Raw genomic sequence first — 15,968 nt, 5'->3', positions numbered from 1 at the left:
CAAAGGTGCAGATGAGGGTTTCTATACCCCATCTGTTATATTATATGTTATAATAAATATAGAATTTGAATCTGAATATATGAGTACATGTGGTGAGCCATCAGAACACCCACACTGTATTCTTGTTTTAGTACGTACTATGTAGTGTGTACAAGTAGTGTATTATTATCAGACACGTCTTTACGTTGAAGGCTTTTGAAAGCCTCTCTGCTACCAATTCCGCGTACAAGCACATTTTAGGCATGGGCGTAAGTGGTAAGTTCCACTGATGTCCACCAGAGGCCACTGTGCTCCAAATAAACTTTCAGTATTTCCTCCTCTTCAAAGGTCAGAGTACCAAACACTGAAACAGAGATGGCAGGGAAGCAAATCATAATTGAGTTTCCAGCTGGAGATGAGATGGTTTGTACCAATGAGATCAACTGTGACTAGCGGTCCTCACAGGAACTGGCAGGAACACACTGCTGTGAGTTTTGACAATTTACTATTATTTGATATTTGTTGGTTCTTTTTGAAGTAAAGGTTTCTTGGACTGTTAAAAGTCACAAGGCTGAACTTCAATTCCCTAGAGCCAATCCACACACACACAAGGCACACACACACTCTACTGCTATCGGCTGCGGGGGTTTGGCATTTTGACAGAGTGCAACAAAGATGTCTGCGTTATGTCAAGTACAGAGGTAAACCGCTGTGTTATTTCATTAGGCATCTTATCAAGAAGTCTAGCCATTTCAATATTTAATGAGTGTTCTCAACCTTTTAAGCATCTAACTTTTTAATGAGCAATTATGGTTCAAGGACACTGGAACACAATGTAGAAACAAACACATTAGTGGTCTGCTTTAGTCCGTGTTTTACATGCTTCAGGTTATCCAGCGCATTCTTGATGTCCCTGGAAACTCCAGCAGGAATGACTAGGCTTCTCTTGTCTTGATGTTGTTGCTAAGCAACACATACAGCAAGTCCAGACTGAATAAAAAATAAACAGGTGTATATTTATGTGTATTATGTCACAGAACAAGTGCTTTATTTTCATACCATAATGTAGCTGCAGTGATATTTAACATCTGTACAAATGCAAAAACAACAACAACAAAAGAAAAGGGAAAAAAAAGAGACGATGCCATTAAAGACACAAAAATGTACAAAGTTATGCAGGCAAGAATGGATTCATGGATTCATTACACATAACAAAACAGGACAAAAGGACAACGTGTTTTAAGCGCTGAAATGAGCCTCGACGTACAATGAAAGGCAGCAAGTGCTATATGCAAAACATTATTTACAAACGTGTACCAAACGTTTAACTCCCTTCGAAAAGAAAGGTGGTTGCATTACATGTACAAGATTACATAAATCGATGACATTCTATACAATATTTATAGTTTTTTTTTTATATTTAAAATGATACAATTATAATGTCATTTAATGTGTAGGAACTGCTCCCCACCTTTCACACGAACGCACTCATACTTTGCATTCTCACCCGTCCTGTAAGCCTGCCCTTACAGTAGATGAGTATCTTTTTATTATTTAATTTTCCCTTACGTACAAACCCAGGTCTACTGTCGACACTTACACTAGAGACTGCGATGTCGAAACTCAAACTAGTAACGACATCCCACCGATTCCAGTTGAGAGTATTTTGAGGTCAATGTCATTCTCCCATGCCAAGGGGGTTCATTCAAGATGGTGTAATAATCGGGATATGCAAAAAGAAAAAAAAAGGGACCTGAAATAAGGCAAGCTTTTCTTTTACCAGGTTGCTATAAGGAAGCCCTTCTTACTATAAGAGAATAGAAAAAAAGTAATTATCTTAAACACACAGTACACACACAGACAGGGATGACATTATACGACATGGCATAAACTATCCACATCCTTCTACCAGACATGAAGCCCATTATGAGAAAAAGAAAGAAAATGTATTTTTTTCCAGTTCACACATGTAAATGTTAGCTACCTTCACCGTCGACAAACCTGGAGCTTTTGGATTTCCATCACACAAAAAGGGCACAAAGGAAACGACAGATTTGTGTTTAAAGCTAAAGAGTATTGACCTATCTCAAGCCCCGGCCTCTTTTCTTGATCCTCCAATCGCAAAAAACAGCTGCGATTGGAGGATCAAGGAAAAGAGGACGGGGCTTAAGATAGGCCAATAAGAGCCCTGTCCCACAATGAAAGGTCGAAGTTTAGGAGGTGAGCTCTGGGTTCCCTTCTCATAACAGACATACAAGTACGACACGCGTCAGGCACACAGTCTCTCCACAAAGCCGAAGACAGTCGGTGTCTTGCTGGTGTGTGAACAGGGATCACTGAGAAACTACTCAGACCTTTTTAATATGGCTATTCTACCCTCTGGCATCACAGAGGACAAAGTGCATAGACAGCTGCGTGGTCTCCCTCACCTGTCCTTCCACCACTCCTACTGGAAAATACAGTGCATTATGGTCACGCTAAACGAAGCACTATTCTATAGGCTGCAGGAAGGGGAAGTTGTTGTGGTCGACATGAGAGGACATCTTTAAAAGACACTACCAGTGTCACTGTCCATTGTCAACATAAGAGGACATCTTTAAAGGACCATGCCAGTGTCATTGTCAATATAAGAGGACATCTTTAAAAGACCCTACCAGTGTCACTGTCCATTGTCAACATAAGAGGACATATTTAAAGGACCATACCAGTGTCACTGTCCATTGTCAACATAAGAGGACATCTTTAAAAGACCATTCCCATGTCACTGTCAACATAAGAGGACATCTTTAACACTTTGAGCGCCAGATGGCGCTGTTTACTCTTGCTGTTGAAAGGCCAGCGCCTTTTAACATGGGGATACGTGGCTGTGTTTGCAGGCCTAAAGCTATATTATATATTATAGCTATGGATCTAATAATATAGTCGATTGTCATTGAGTTTCTTCCGGTCAAGATGCAAAAAACAGATAATTTCTTCATTCATACATTCCCGTTTTATACCGTGGTGAATATGAGTATAGTTTTAGAGTGATTCTGTGTAATCCCAGGAAACGCAGCTAAAGAGCGTTTTATTGCATTTCACTAGGAATCGTGCCATTCCTCGCTTGGATCAACAATCAATCTGAAATCAACGCTAGATTATCGGTATTATGTTTCATCATGCATGCATTAAAGGGGGGGGGGGGTTCTATGCTTCGATCGTCACCAACGGAATACGTTACACAGTACATTACAGACACACGCTCCAATCGCGGGGAAGGGATTATCGGACCAACGCAATATTGATAGCATATAGTCCTTACCTTGACCAGGATCTGTCCCGAAAAGAATATTCCAATTATCTGATCGCCATTCCAAGTACTGATGTCGATCAAGGTGCCAACGTAATCCAGCATTGAACATGAACGGGGGGGGGCAGACCCTCGTCGATGCATCCGTTATAAGCGATTGCCTTGCCCGAGGAGTTAGACCCCGCCCGCCGCCGCAGCTTGGCCCACATACCAAGCCACATAGTTTCAAATGGAGTGCAATAGCGGCCGCAAGGCGATAGGCGGCGGTATTGGACTTTTGCGATCTCAGACCCATCCCCAGTGATAACACAGGCTGCCTGCATGTTTTTATGAATGGAATATCGAATAAAATAAATAACGATGGTCCTGGCACCCAACGTTCGGCGAGTTAACCCGACTATAGTCGGGCCTGGCGCTCAAAGTGTTAAAAGACCCTACCAGTGTCACTGTCCATTGTCAACATAAGAGGACATCTTTAAAGGACCATTCCCATGTCACTGTCCATTGTCAACATAAGAGGTCTTTAAAGGACCCAACCAGTGTCACTGTCCATTGCCAACATGAGAGGACATCTTTAAAGGACCCTACCAGTGTCACTGTCTACTGTCAACATCGACCACACAGATTTCCCCCCAAATTGCTTTATTTTTTTAGATCAACTGTTTTTTGAGATCACGTTTGTTTACGCTTTGTCCATATTCAGTAAACGTTACAGAATGTACCTGGAAATGTGTGTCAACGTAAGCTAAAGCTCACTAAGCCCTCTTCAACTTCAAGTTTGAGTTTGAAATGCAGTCCGTGTAAAAAAACTATTTCTCCCAAGCGTAAAATTGGGCTCAACGGCTCCCTTGGCTCCGTTGTGATTGATAGCTCGAAGGGCAGAACCAAAGTATAATGGAGGTCAGCGATTGGCTGAACGTTACACCTCAGACATGTGTGAATTTGTGAAGAGGAAGTTGGACTCCGCTGGAAACAAAGAAGCTGTAGGAAGAATATAAATCATGCTGGTTCGAGGCTGTGGTGGTTACACACAAATACGAACAAGACAGCAAATACATTTCCACAAGCTTCCCAGTTCGCTCGAACCCCGTCCACAACTCTACCCATGTAAGTAGAGGTGATTTGATATCAACGCATGAATGTGAATGCCTTGTATTAAGATTAAATAAATCAATTACCTATACCTAGTGTTTTTACACACCTTTTCAACATGAATGGCAGTGAATCACATTTAAAAATGTAGGCTGAGATCTGCTGAAGTATACACTGTATACACTTATGTACACAAAATGTGCTGAAGGAGATAGGGGGCAATCTCTGCTAATGGAGAGAAGTCTAAATGAAACTGGTATGGTCCTTTAAGCTTCACTACTGAAAGAGACCCATAGAAGAGTGAGGAGGAGGGGTGACATCGACAAAGAGGTCAGAGGTTAAATGAAAAGTCAGTATTTCACTCCTTGATCAGCTGGCTTTGCTTCCACGTGCAGCACGAATCCCTGACAAAGCTGACGACAGGTACGAATGGTTGATCCATAACACACCGGAAAGCAATTAGTTTAAAGGCTTGATCATTCAAGGGGAAGGTCGCGGTAATAAGGAACCTGAAACAATAAACATTCTCTTGCATATATAACCTAGTCAGCTGGCAAATGATTTGGAGAGAATATTCAGGCACGTCGTGACACTTGGAAAAGCATAGGCGGAAACTGCACCTCCTTAGCGACAGTAGAACACTACGCCCGCCGTGGGATTTAAAAACAACCAACCTCATCTATTCATTCCTACTCATACGCTCAGTCAGAAAAGTCGTGTTTTTTTTGCGATCGACTCCTTTTCCCTACGTCTCATGTCTGAACCTGATTCTGGGGACGAAGAGGGCAGAACACAAGCACATACACACGCACGCACCCACACACATACTGGAATCGTATAATCATTTGGAATCTGCCACAGAATCCAAAAAAACTGGATCCTTGATGCAGTAGCACACAAAGCCTCATTCTTTAAAGCTTCAGTTGGTCCTGGAGAGCGGAGGGGTTCGCTTTCAACCCCCGAGCTGCCTCACTGCGATCACAGTGTAGGGTTATATATTACAAAGCTGTAACAGCCGAGTGTGTGTCCTTGGGACCAGATTGGCTTGGCCATGCTGATCACACGGTGGACACGACGTAATCAATACTGGGATGTATTGCTTCGATTTGATCATACGGTATTTTTTTTTTTTTTCTACATCATGCAGTATTTCATAACACTCTCTGGGTACCACTGAATAACAGGGACGAGGTTAACAGTCTTATACCTTTCTAGAACGAAAAAAGAAAGAAAAAAAGTATCGTAACACCAGCTTATCTCTGTCTTTAAAACATATCATGGCTACAGTTTAGACTTTGTTTGAAAAACAACTTAAAAAGGCAGAAAAGGTCCCACGCGGTCTGGTCACGCCTGGCATCACACTCCGTGTATGACACGCATGCTGCTCTCCAGTATGTGACACAAACAGTGTGATCAGACACCTCGATATATGACATGTTCTACGCATCAGTCGTATAGAAACATGGGGGAGGATGGTTGGGGGTGGGGGGGTCGCAGAGATGATGCTCTGAGACGTGTTGTCTCCCCTCCCTGTGGTGTCATGACTACCGTGGTTCCGTTTGGTACAGTTATTCCACATTGACAGCAACAGAAAGTCATGTGTTAGTTAATGCTGCATGATTTCCCCCAAACTCCCTTTTAGCTACAAGTACAAGTAAAAAAAAATGCAGATAAAAAAAAAAATTGACAAACAGAGAGAGAGACAACGAAATAAGACAAAACCAGAGAACATTTATGAGTCAATAATAGGGTCTATAAAAATACATAACTACTGTATAAAGAGCAGCCTTTCAGGCTTCAGAGGTCTCTCTTGATGGGGGTGGGGGGGGGGGGGGGGACCTGAAGGAGGAGGCAGTGTGTGCAACCGTACTGACAGACAGCCCTCTGAGAGCGGAGGGGGGGGGGGGGGGGGGGTTAGGGTGGGGTCAGGGGTCTTCCGTGTCCCTAGTGGATGGGGTCTGTGCGGTGGTTGGCCGTGGTGGTGATGGTGTTGTGCTGGATGACCTGCTGCTGGGAGCACGCTGGGGACGGACTGCCTGCCGGACTGCTCTCTGGACCTGAGGGCACAGAACACGTCACTGAGAGGAGGGAGGACGTGTGTGTGTGTGTGTGCGCGTGTGTGCGCGTGTGTGTGGGTGGTGGTTGTGTGTGTGTATATGAGTGTGTAGGTAGTGGTGGTTGTGTGTGTGTGTATATGAGTGTGTAGGTAGTGGTGGTTGTGTGTGTGTATATGAGTGTGTAGGTAGTGGTGGTTGTGTGTGTGTATATGAGTGTGTAGGTAGTGGTGGTTGTGTGTGTGGGTAGTGGTGTGTGTGTGTGTATATGAGTGTGTAGGTAGGTGGTTGTGTGTGTGTGTGTATATGAGTGTGTAGGTAGTGGTGGTTGTGTGTGTGGGTAGTGGTGTGTGTGTGTGTATATGAGTGTGTAGGTAGTGGTGGTTGTGTGTGTGGGTAGTGGTGTGTGTGTGTATATGAGTGTGGGTAGTGGTGGTTGTGTGTGTGTATATGAGTGTGTGGGTAGTGGTGGTTGTTTGTGTGTGTGTGTCTGTGTGTGTGTGAGTGTATGCTTGTGTGTGTGTGTGTGTGTGTGTGTGTGTGTGTGTGTGTGTGCGTGCGTGTGCGTGTGAGTGCGTGCGTGTGCGTGTGAGTGTGTGTGTGTGGGTGGGTGGTGGTAGTGATAGTCTGTGAGTGTGTGTGCGTGTGCATGCACATGCATGTGTGTGGGGAGAATGTAACCCCTCACAACCTGTTTGCAGCATTCCCTCAACACACACAGACAGACATTTCATCAAAAATAACCACAAACCAAAACCTGTTATTGTTATAAAAAAAAACACAGCTTTATTAGCAAAATATATATATATTTTTTTTTCATCATCCTGTACAAAGACCACACCAAACATACACTCGTAAATCCTCACCTGGCATTCCAAAACTGCCCATTAAAGGATAAGAAAAAAAGAAAAAAAATTAAGGAAAAGTGAATCATATTCAACTCCATAAACACTTGTGAGGATTTCTAGACACATTAGAAGTGACATCTGTACACAGCGCTACGTCCCATCGATGAGAAAACGCCCAGGCCTGGGAGCCCGCCTCTCTCCTTTATAAAAGAAACCATTCAGCCAGCGAGAGAAGTGAGCCTGATTTTCCTGCTCTAAAGGCAGGGAGGTGCCTTCTCCTAATTACATGGAAATGTCACTCGTATCCCTATCAGAGGGGTGGAGTCTGTGATGTCATGTGTGGCTCTGCGCTGAAGGGGGGGGGGGGGGGGGGGGGGGGGCAGTAATCAGCAGGATCCTGGGAGCGGGGACGTGGGGAGTTTTTTGGAACGCCGTGCGGTGGTGGACGGGGCGGCCCGTGATGTCTTTCTCCGAGCGGAGTCATGGCACGGCCTCCGCGTGCCATGTGGCCCAGTCGCCCCTCGGATGGATGGATGGATGGATGGATGGATGGATGGATGGATGGATGGATGGATGGAAAAATAGGCCTCATCGTTTGGGGATCCAGACTAGCGGTTCTCTCAAGACCAGGTCCACACCTACCTCCCCCTCTCCCCCGCGCTCGTGAAACAGTGAGGGTCCAAAAAACCCAGTCTGGCTCATGCTGTGTTAAGATCCATATGGTAAGATCCATGTCAAGGACCCCCGAGTTTGAAGAGAGCATGAGAGCTGGACGCCAGTACAGAGCGCGGGGGGGGGGGGGGGGGGGTCTTAGCAGCACTGAATGTCCATCAGACCGCTTCATTCTGCAGAGTCTATACACCGTTCTGATGGGAGAACTAGTGTGGAATTCTGCGCTTTGTGCGGATAAGGCATGCAGACGATGCAGAGTTCAGTACAGCCGTGCCATGCGAGTGTGTATGTATGTGAGAGAGAGAGAGAGAGAGAGAGAGAGAGAGAGAGAGAGAGGGAGAGGGAGAGAGAGAGGGAGAGAGAGAGAGAGGGAGAGAGCTACTCACTGAGGTAACCTTGGGAGTCTTTCTGCATAGTGGTGATGTGACAGTCTTTGTGAGTGAGGAGGAGCTGCTTGAGTTGAGTCACCTCGTTCTTTAGCATGGTCACCTCGTTCTGAAAGAGAAACACACCAGGGTTCAACTCTCGTCCTCCGCCAGGGTGCAGGATACACCATAAAGGCAGTCTATTCCTACGAAACAAAAGGGTCTGCATGGCATCACTGACTTCTGTAGTGTGGTAGTGAAAGCGTTAACCCTTTGTAGCGTGGTAGTGAAAGGGTTAACCTTCTGTAGTGTGGTAGTGAAAGCGTTAACCCTTTGTAGTGTGGTAGTGAAAGGGTTAACCTTCTGTAGTGTGGTAGTGAAAGGTTAACCCTTTGTAGTGTGGTAGTGAAAGGTTAACCCTTTGTAGTGTGGTAGTGAAAGGGTTAAAAATCTATATTCAACAGTGAAATCATTATCGGTGGTGTCTGGCAAGAAACCTGACTGATTATGCTGCATTCCTACTGTACTACAGTGAGGGTTATGACTACAAACATTCCGCGAGGATTTGACACGAGGAGAGATCTTAATCTAAAATAAGATCTGAGAGAATGCTTTTAAATGTTCCCTTATCATTGTCTGCTGGTCTGCGTGGGAGTTTTGTGAGGTGAATGACTCCTCAGCCAAAACAAGTCCATTCGAGACGTCTGACCACAACTTTCTCTGATTACAGACACAAGCCAAAGTCCTGGATATGCAAATAATGTGGAATAGGGTAATATTAAACAGCAAAAATATACAGCAATAGTCTTGTATATATACCGTACATATACATTTATACATTATATTTTACTGCATATATATATATATATATATATATATATATATATATATATATATATATATATATATATATATATATATATATATATATATATATATATATATATATATATATATATATATATATATATATATATATATATATATATATATATATATATATATTAGTGCTGTCAGGCGATTAAAAAAATGTATCTAATTAATTACAGGATTTGTAATTAATTAATCTAATAAATCACATTTTAATCGCATAACCATTTTATGCCTGATATTCTATATTCTATAATCATATTTCAAATGGATGGCAGAATTCAGTACTGTATCTACAAAACCTTCTGTTTAATCATCTTCCATTTATTAATTTGCTTAGATTTTTCAGGTCTGGTCAATTTTAGCATGTTGTTATTCACAGTCAAAGATAAAAAAAAAAATTTATTGATATTCTCATTTGGTTCATTACAATTTACTCAAGCCTAGGAACAGACACAGTATTTCTGACAGTGGGAATACATTCCCTGAGATCCATAGATGTCACTAGAATCAGATACCAAGAACATGCAAATGGACCATATTAAAAAAAAAATCTGTAAATGTGTATTCTACATTCTTATGGAATGAATGAGATAAAAAAAAACAATTAATAATGCTGTACATACCACATATATATACTGTATTTATTCTTACTGTATATCCACTGTCTGTACCTGCATATAATCCTTTTTACATCTGTAGATACTATATCTATATCTACATATCCCTTACCTACTCTTAATTACGCTGCTGGCCAGTATGACTACTACCATAGTGTCTTTATACCTGTATCACTGTACATATTAATATTACAACTCTACATACATCTGATTAGCACTATACTCAGTAGTACTAATTTATATATTTTATACCCAGTTTAATCACCTGTACATTGTATATCGCTGTTGCACTTTACTGTTACATTTGCACTCTGGTTGGATGCCAGACCTCTCTTCGTTGTACTGTACTTGTGCTGTATGATGACACTACATTTGAATCTAATCTAAACAGAAAAGAAGGTAGGCTGATTGACGTGGTGCTCTTCACAACAGAGACATACAGGCTCTGCCATCGTCACATCCCCCCTGTCCTCAGGATGATGTTATTGGTTCAATAGGAACACTTGACCTGATCTCAAACCCGCCCTCTTTTCTTGATCCTCCAATCACAGCCGTTGCTTCCCCTTAGGTTCCCAAATGATGATCAAGAAAAGAGGGCAGGGTTTGAGATCGTGTCAGATCTTCTCGGGAGAAGGGAACGAGTGCGGCTCTCCACTCCCTCGACAACTATCTCTCAGGTGCCTCTGAGCAAGGCACCTCAGACGTGTGGTCGCACTGGGCAGCTCCCGTGTGTGTGTGTGTGTGTGTGTGTGTGTGTGTGTGTGTGTGTGTGTGTATGCGTATGTGTATGCATATGTATATGTATATGTATGTGTATGTGTACTGTATGTGTATGTGTGTATGTTTTGTGTGTATGATTGTGTCTGTGTGTGTATGTGTATGTGTATGTGTACGTGTGTGTGTGTGTGTGTGTGTGTGTGTGTGTGTGTGTGTGTGTGTGTGTGTGTGTGTGTGTGTGTGTGTGTGTGTGTGTGTGTGTGTGTGTGTGTGTGTGTGTGTGTGTGTGTGTGTGTGTGTGTGTGTGTGTGTGTGTGTGTGTGTGTGTGTGTGTGTGTGTGTGTGAGCTGTGTGTGTCTCTGTGTGTGTACCTGAAGCTGCATGTTGGTCTGGGTGAGCTGTGTGTGTGTCTCTGTGTGTGTACCTGAAGCTGCATGTTGGTCTGGGTGAGCTGTGTGTGTGTCTCTGTGTGTGTACCTGAAGCTGCATGTTGGTCTGGGTGAGCTGTGTGTGTGTCTCTGTGTGTGTACCTGAAGCTGCATGTTGGTCTGGGTGAGCTGTGTGTGTGTCTCTGTGTGTGTACCTGAAGCTGCATGTTGGTCTGGGTGAGCTGTGTGTGTGTCTCTGTGTGTGTACCTGAAGCTGCATGTTGGTCTGGGTGAGCTGTGTGTGTGTCTCTGTGTGTGTACCTGAAGCTGCATGTTGGTCTGGGTGAGCTGTGTGTGTGTCTCTGTGTGTGTACCTGAAGCTGCATGTTGGTCTGGGTGAGCTGTGTGTGTGTCTCTGTGTGTGTACCTGAAGCTGCATGTTGGTCTGGGTGAGCTCCTCTGCCTTCTTCTCCAGAGAGACCACCCACACTTTCCTCTTCTGTCGGCACCGCGTCGCCGCCGCTCTGTTTCGCTCCAGGAACTTCCGCCGGCGCTCGTCCGGGTCCTCGTCAACCGTCCGCCTGCGCCGCCCGCCGCTGGGGGGCGGAGAGTGCATCGTCTGCGTGGGCTGCATCTGCTGGGCCGCGGGGGACATCTGAAACGCCACGGCAAGCAGGACATCCGGTTTTAAAAACCAGTCCCCCGATAAGACGACATTGCCTGTAGGTGTACAGTATGCCACCAGACTTGCAGCCAGCCTCCAGGCCTCTGGACCCCAGCCAGCCACCTGTCTACTGTCACTGCTGCGTTGCCTAAAGGCCTACCTCTCTGAACAAGCACCTATACATTACCTCCTGTAGCTATTCCATGTCTGGCAACTTCCCCAAAAACAACATCTGGTCGCGCCACGTGCCCACGGCGTTAGACCAGCCGTGGGCGTCGGGAGTGACTGAGTGACTGACTGACTGACTGACTGAGTGACTGGACTGATTCACGGGCCGTCCCACCTAGTTAAATAGGTGTCGGGAGGCCATTTTCCACCGCCCACCTCCACTCAGACTAACACCGCCAGACGCAGGGTAAAGGGGGAAAAAAGGAAAAAGGCCTGTTTCTACTACCGCATGCCCACTGACTGATCTTGACATATACTTGGCAAGGTCAAGTGTTTTCAGTCTTCAGATCATTACCATTTTTATGAGGACCATGGAAAATCAAAGCTGCTTTAAAAGCTGCAGTGTATACATCAGGTGTTGTTGCAACCTCTTAATGGTGTATTTGGAGCATAAATAGCATTTTCCTGATGGTCTGTTTGTCTGCAGACGTTAGACAAAGTCACAACAAAGTTTATTCATATTCCGATGCCCTTGATGTCGCGCGGGCAGCAGTTTAGCTAAAGTTAAAAGCAAAGTTTTAATGACGAAGCTTGAATGACCATGCCCTGAAGAAGACCCTATACAAGGTCTAGTTTTTATTTATTTTTTTACTCTATATTAATAAAGACTTTCAACTCTGCATAAGAGTGCCAGAGGAATACTTCACTAGAATTTAAAGTACATATTCCCCCGCCGACAGATGACAAGGCCGTTTAACCGAGGGCTAATAAAAGCTTCCTCTGTCCGAGGCACCTGGAGCACGTTGTGGGCGCGTCACGGCAGCTTGGCAGCGGGGAGAAGGGCGTGGGGCGAATAGTTTCCAAAAGACAGTCCTGAGAATCTTTTATAATGTCCACTTTTTACGGCCTCTTGGTGACCCTTCCATCCGTGGCGGGGCCTCCGACGCTGACCTGTGGCTGACCAACCTCAAAGGAAACACTGACCTTTGGAAGCGGTTGCCAGGAAACTCCCTGGCAGCGGGATCCACACGGGGAAGGAAAAACGTGTCCGACCTGGCGGATTTCACGGTGGATCTGAAATATAATTTCTTCTTATATTTTTTTTACGCTAGACCACTAATAGCCGTCTTTGAAACTGTTTGTTCAAAAAGGGACCTCTAAACTGCTGCCTTGTTTTAGTCGTGGTACGTTGGCGCGCGGGACGTTGACGTGCGGTACATTGGTACAAGGAGCCTCGCGTGGCTGTAGTTGATGTGCTATTAATAATAATAATAATTATTATTATTATAATATTAAACTTTATTTATATAGCACCTTTTATACAAGAATTGCAGCCCAAAGTGCATCACAGCAGTAATGTAGACACAAACATAAAATTGCCATAATTTTAGACTGAGCAGAGAATTTATATTAAAACCTCCTGGAAGTTTTGTAATAGATTTCTGTCATTAGAATATATGGGGGGGAAAAAGAGATATATGTTTTAAAAGATTGTAATAGGTTAACCGTCTGTAGTGTGGTAGTGAAAGGGTTAACCTTCTGTAGTGTGGTAGTGAAAGGGTTAACCTTCTGTAGTGTGGTAGTGAAAGGGTTAGCCTTCTGTAGTGTGGTAGTGAAAGGGTTAACCTTCTGTAGTGTGCTAGTGAAAGGGTTAACCTTTTGTAGTGTGGTAGTGAAAGGGTTAACCTTTTGTAGTGTGGTAGTGAAAGGGTTAACCTTCTGTAGTGTGGTAGTGAAAGGGTTAACCTTCTGTAGTGTGGTAGTGAAAGGGTTAACCTTCTGTAGTGTGGTAGTGAAAGGGTTCAAATCTATATTCCAAAAAATAAAACAAATAAATACATAGATAGTTTCCACCACTGACCTGGGAGCCGGAGTGCAGCTGGTGGGGCGAGGTCTGGTGCGGGTGCCCCGGGTGGAGGTGGGGGTTGTGGGAGTTGTGGTGGGGGTTGTGTCCCTGCGGGGGGTGGTGGTGGTGGCCGTGGTGCTGGTAGGCGTGGGGCGGGGCCTGCAGGTGCTGGTGCGGGTGGGAGTGCATGTGGTGGTGGCCGCCGCCTTGCTCCTGCCGCGAGGACATCATCTCCATCATGTGCCCCATGGAGTTCATGTTGCCGTTGGAGATGGCGCCCGGGTGGTGCGCGAGTGCAGCCTTCAGCCTCTGCGGAGACACAAGCGCTCAGTGTTTAAAGGGGAACGCCGGCACAAAATTAAGGATTCCAATATGTTGTTTCCATGGCGAGAGAAAGTCCAATCAATATTTATGAACTCCCATTACGCCCATGACTCTCCCAAAGCCAGAAACCAGAGAAGTAAAAATCAAACTTGTGACGTCGTCAAGTATAAAGTCTGGAGCTGCTCCATTGACAATGAATGGGATAGTGATTTTGTGGACCCACAGGATGTTTGATTTATTTGTTTTATATCCAAATGAGCTTTATTCTCTAGTAGTGATCTCAGTCCTGAAACAGAATGTACCTATGAACTCAGAACATTCCCCTGGCTGCTCTCAGTGTCATCTATAAAGCTTCCCCCCCCCAATTCATTGTCTATGGAGCAGCTTCAGATTTCATACTTGAAAATCTGCCAAGTTTTTAACAGTTGAACCGTTTTAGTTTTTGGATTCGGTTTAGAGTTGCTCATTTTCACTCATATATTTGTACCATCTTAGACCAGAGGAATACACTTGTGATGTATAACTTGTGATGTACAACATGTATACAATTATATGTATACCATTATATGTAGCCTACCATGTATACTATTATATGTATGCCAATGCCATGTATACTATTATCAATAGAATATACTGCCATTCTATTATCATTATTATTATTATTATTATTCTATTATTATTTATATTATTATCTTTTCCCTCCGCGTACCTCCCCTCCCCCCTCCCCCATGCTGCCATGAAACCTGAACGTCCCCAAGGGGATTAAATCATTCTGCGCCATCGCTTAATGCGCGAGAGGGCGCTAGAACGCCACCGCTTTAATCAATGGGGCCTCTGCGAGATTTGCGAGTGCTTAAAATATATCTTAAATGATAGCTATGGGTCTAATACATCCGTCGATTATCAGTGAGTTGCTTCCAGTCAACATGTACAAAACGGATTGTTTTTTCATCTGTACATTTCCGTTTTATACCGTTTTGAATATGAGTATAGTTTGAGTGCTTCTGTGTAATTCCAGGAAAAGATGCGATAATAGCGTTTTAGTGGAATACACTAAACACGTTGTAATTTTTCGCCTGATTATCGAATCTTCCTGAAATTAACGCTAGATATCATTATTATCCTTCCTCATGCAAGAATGAAAAGAGCCCTGGACCGCTGCGCCCCCCCCCCCCCCCCCCCCCCCCCCCCCCCCCACCTCCTGCACCCAACGGCACACAGCCACACACACACAGAGACAGCGTCGATCGCGGTAGAAATAAATATCAGATCAACGATCAAATTTAGATATAGTGTTCTTACCTTGTCTCTGATGTAATGCAAAAGAAATAATCCAATTATCTGACCGCCATTCCAAATACTGCTCGTGGAGCTCCGTCCCACATTACCGACCGTTACACATGAGGGGGCGGGCGGGGTTACTGTTCCATACCATCGTTGCAAAGGCCTACCTCGCCTGAGCACCTAAACCCCGCCCGCACGGCTCGGATCGTCCCAGAAAAGAAACTACACCATTCCCAATGGAGTGCAATACCAGCTGGAAGGCGTAGGCAGTGGTATTTGCCCTTTTGCGAGCTCAGACCCATTCCCAATGATAACATCAGGCTGGATGGATGAAAATTTATGGATATCTCTAATAAAAGAAATAACGATTAAAACCCGACTATACTCGCGATTGGCGCTGAATGAGTTAATAAAGGGAACACGTGTGAATTCTGAAATCCCGTGTGCTCAATGCACCGTCTACGGAGCAGCTTCAGACTTTACACTTGACGACATCACAAGCTCGAGTGATTTTTCTAATTTGGGGGAGAGGGGTGTTAATTTTTTCACCGTCTCGGAGCAGAAGAATAACAAGGTATGAATCCAGAAATTGGGGCGTTGTTCCCCTCTTAACACCCCTCACTGTGAGAGAGGAGAGGTCTTCGTCTCATGGCCTCGTGTGGACGAGCAGCAGGTACTGCGGGGCCCAGAGACTTCGTCGTGTGATGATAGATGACTCTATAAATCTATCTGACGGTGGAATAGTTCACAGCAATTTAGTCCGTCCTCTATCTCTCCTTCGTTCCTGTCAGTCTCTCTCTTTCTTTCT

General features: G+C 44.4%; 1 protein-coding gene across 1 annotated transcript in view; it reads right to left on the bottom strand.

The window, feature by feature from the left end:
- Positions 1–6,283: 6,283 nt before the first annotated feature.
- Positions 6,284–15,968, bottom strand: part of creb5b (cAMP responsive element binding protein 5b) — a 63,444-nt gene continuing 53,759 nt past the window's right edge. The window contains exons 4-7 of the mRNA XM_084336705.1: positions 13,568–13,861; positions 11,302–11,529; positions 8,321–8,429; positions 6,284–6,417 (exon numbers count right to left, since the gene is read on the bottom strand). Coding sequence (XP_084192831.1) covers positions 6,305–6,417; positions 8,321–8,429; positions 11,302–11,529; positions 13,568–13,861 — 744 coding nt within the window. The 3' untranslated portion in view covers positions 6,284–6,304. The remainder of the gene's footprint in view (positions 6,418–8,320; positions 8,430–11,301; positions 11,530–13,567; positions 13,862–15,968) is intronic.

The sequence above is a fragment of the Notolepis coatsorum genome, assembly GCF_963971535.1.
Source record: "Notolepis coatsorum genome assembly, chromosome: 19".
Lineage (NCBI taxonomy): Eukaryota > Metazoa > Chordata > Actinopteri > Aulopiformes > Paralepididae > Notolepis > Notolepis coatsorum.
This window is presented reverse-complemented; position numbering and strand designations above follow the sequence as displayed.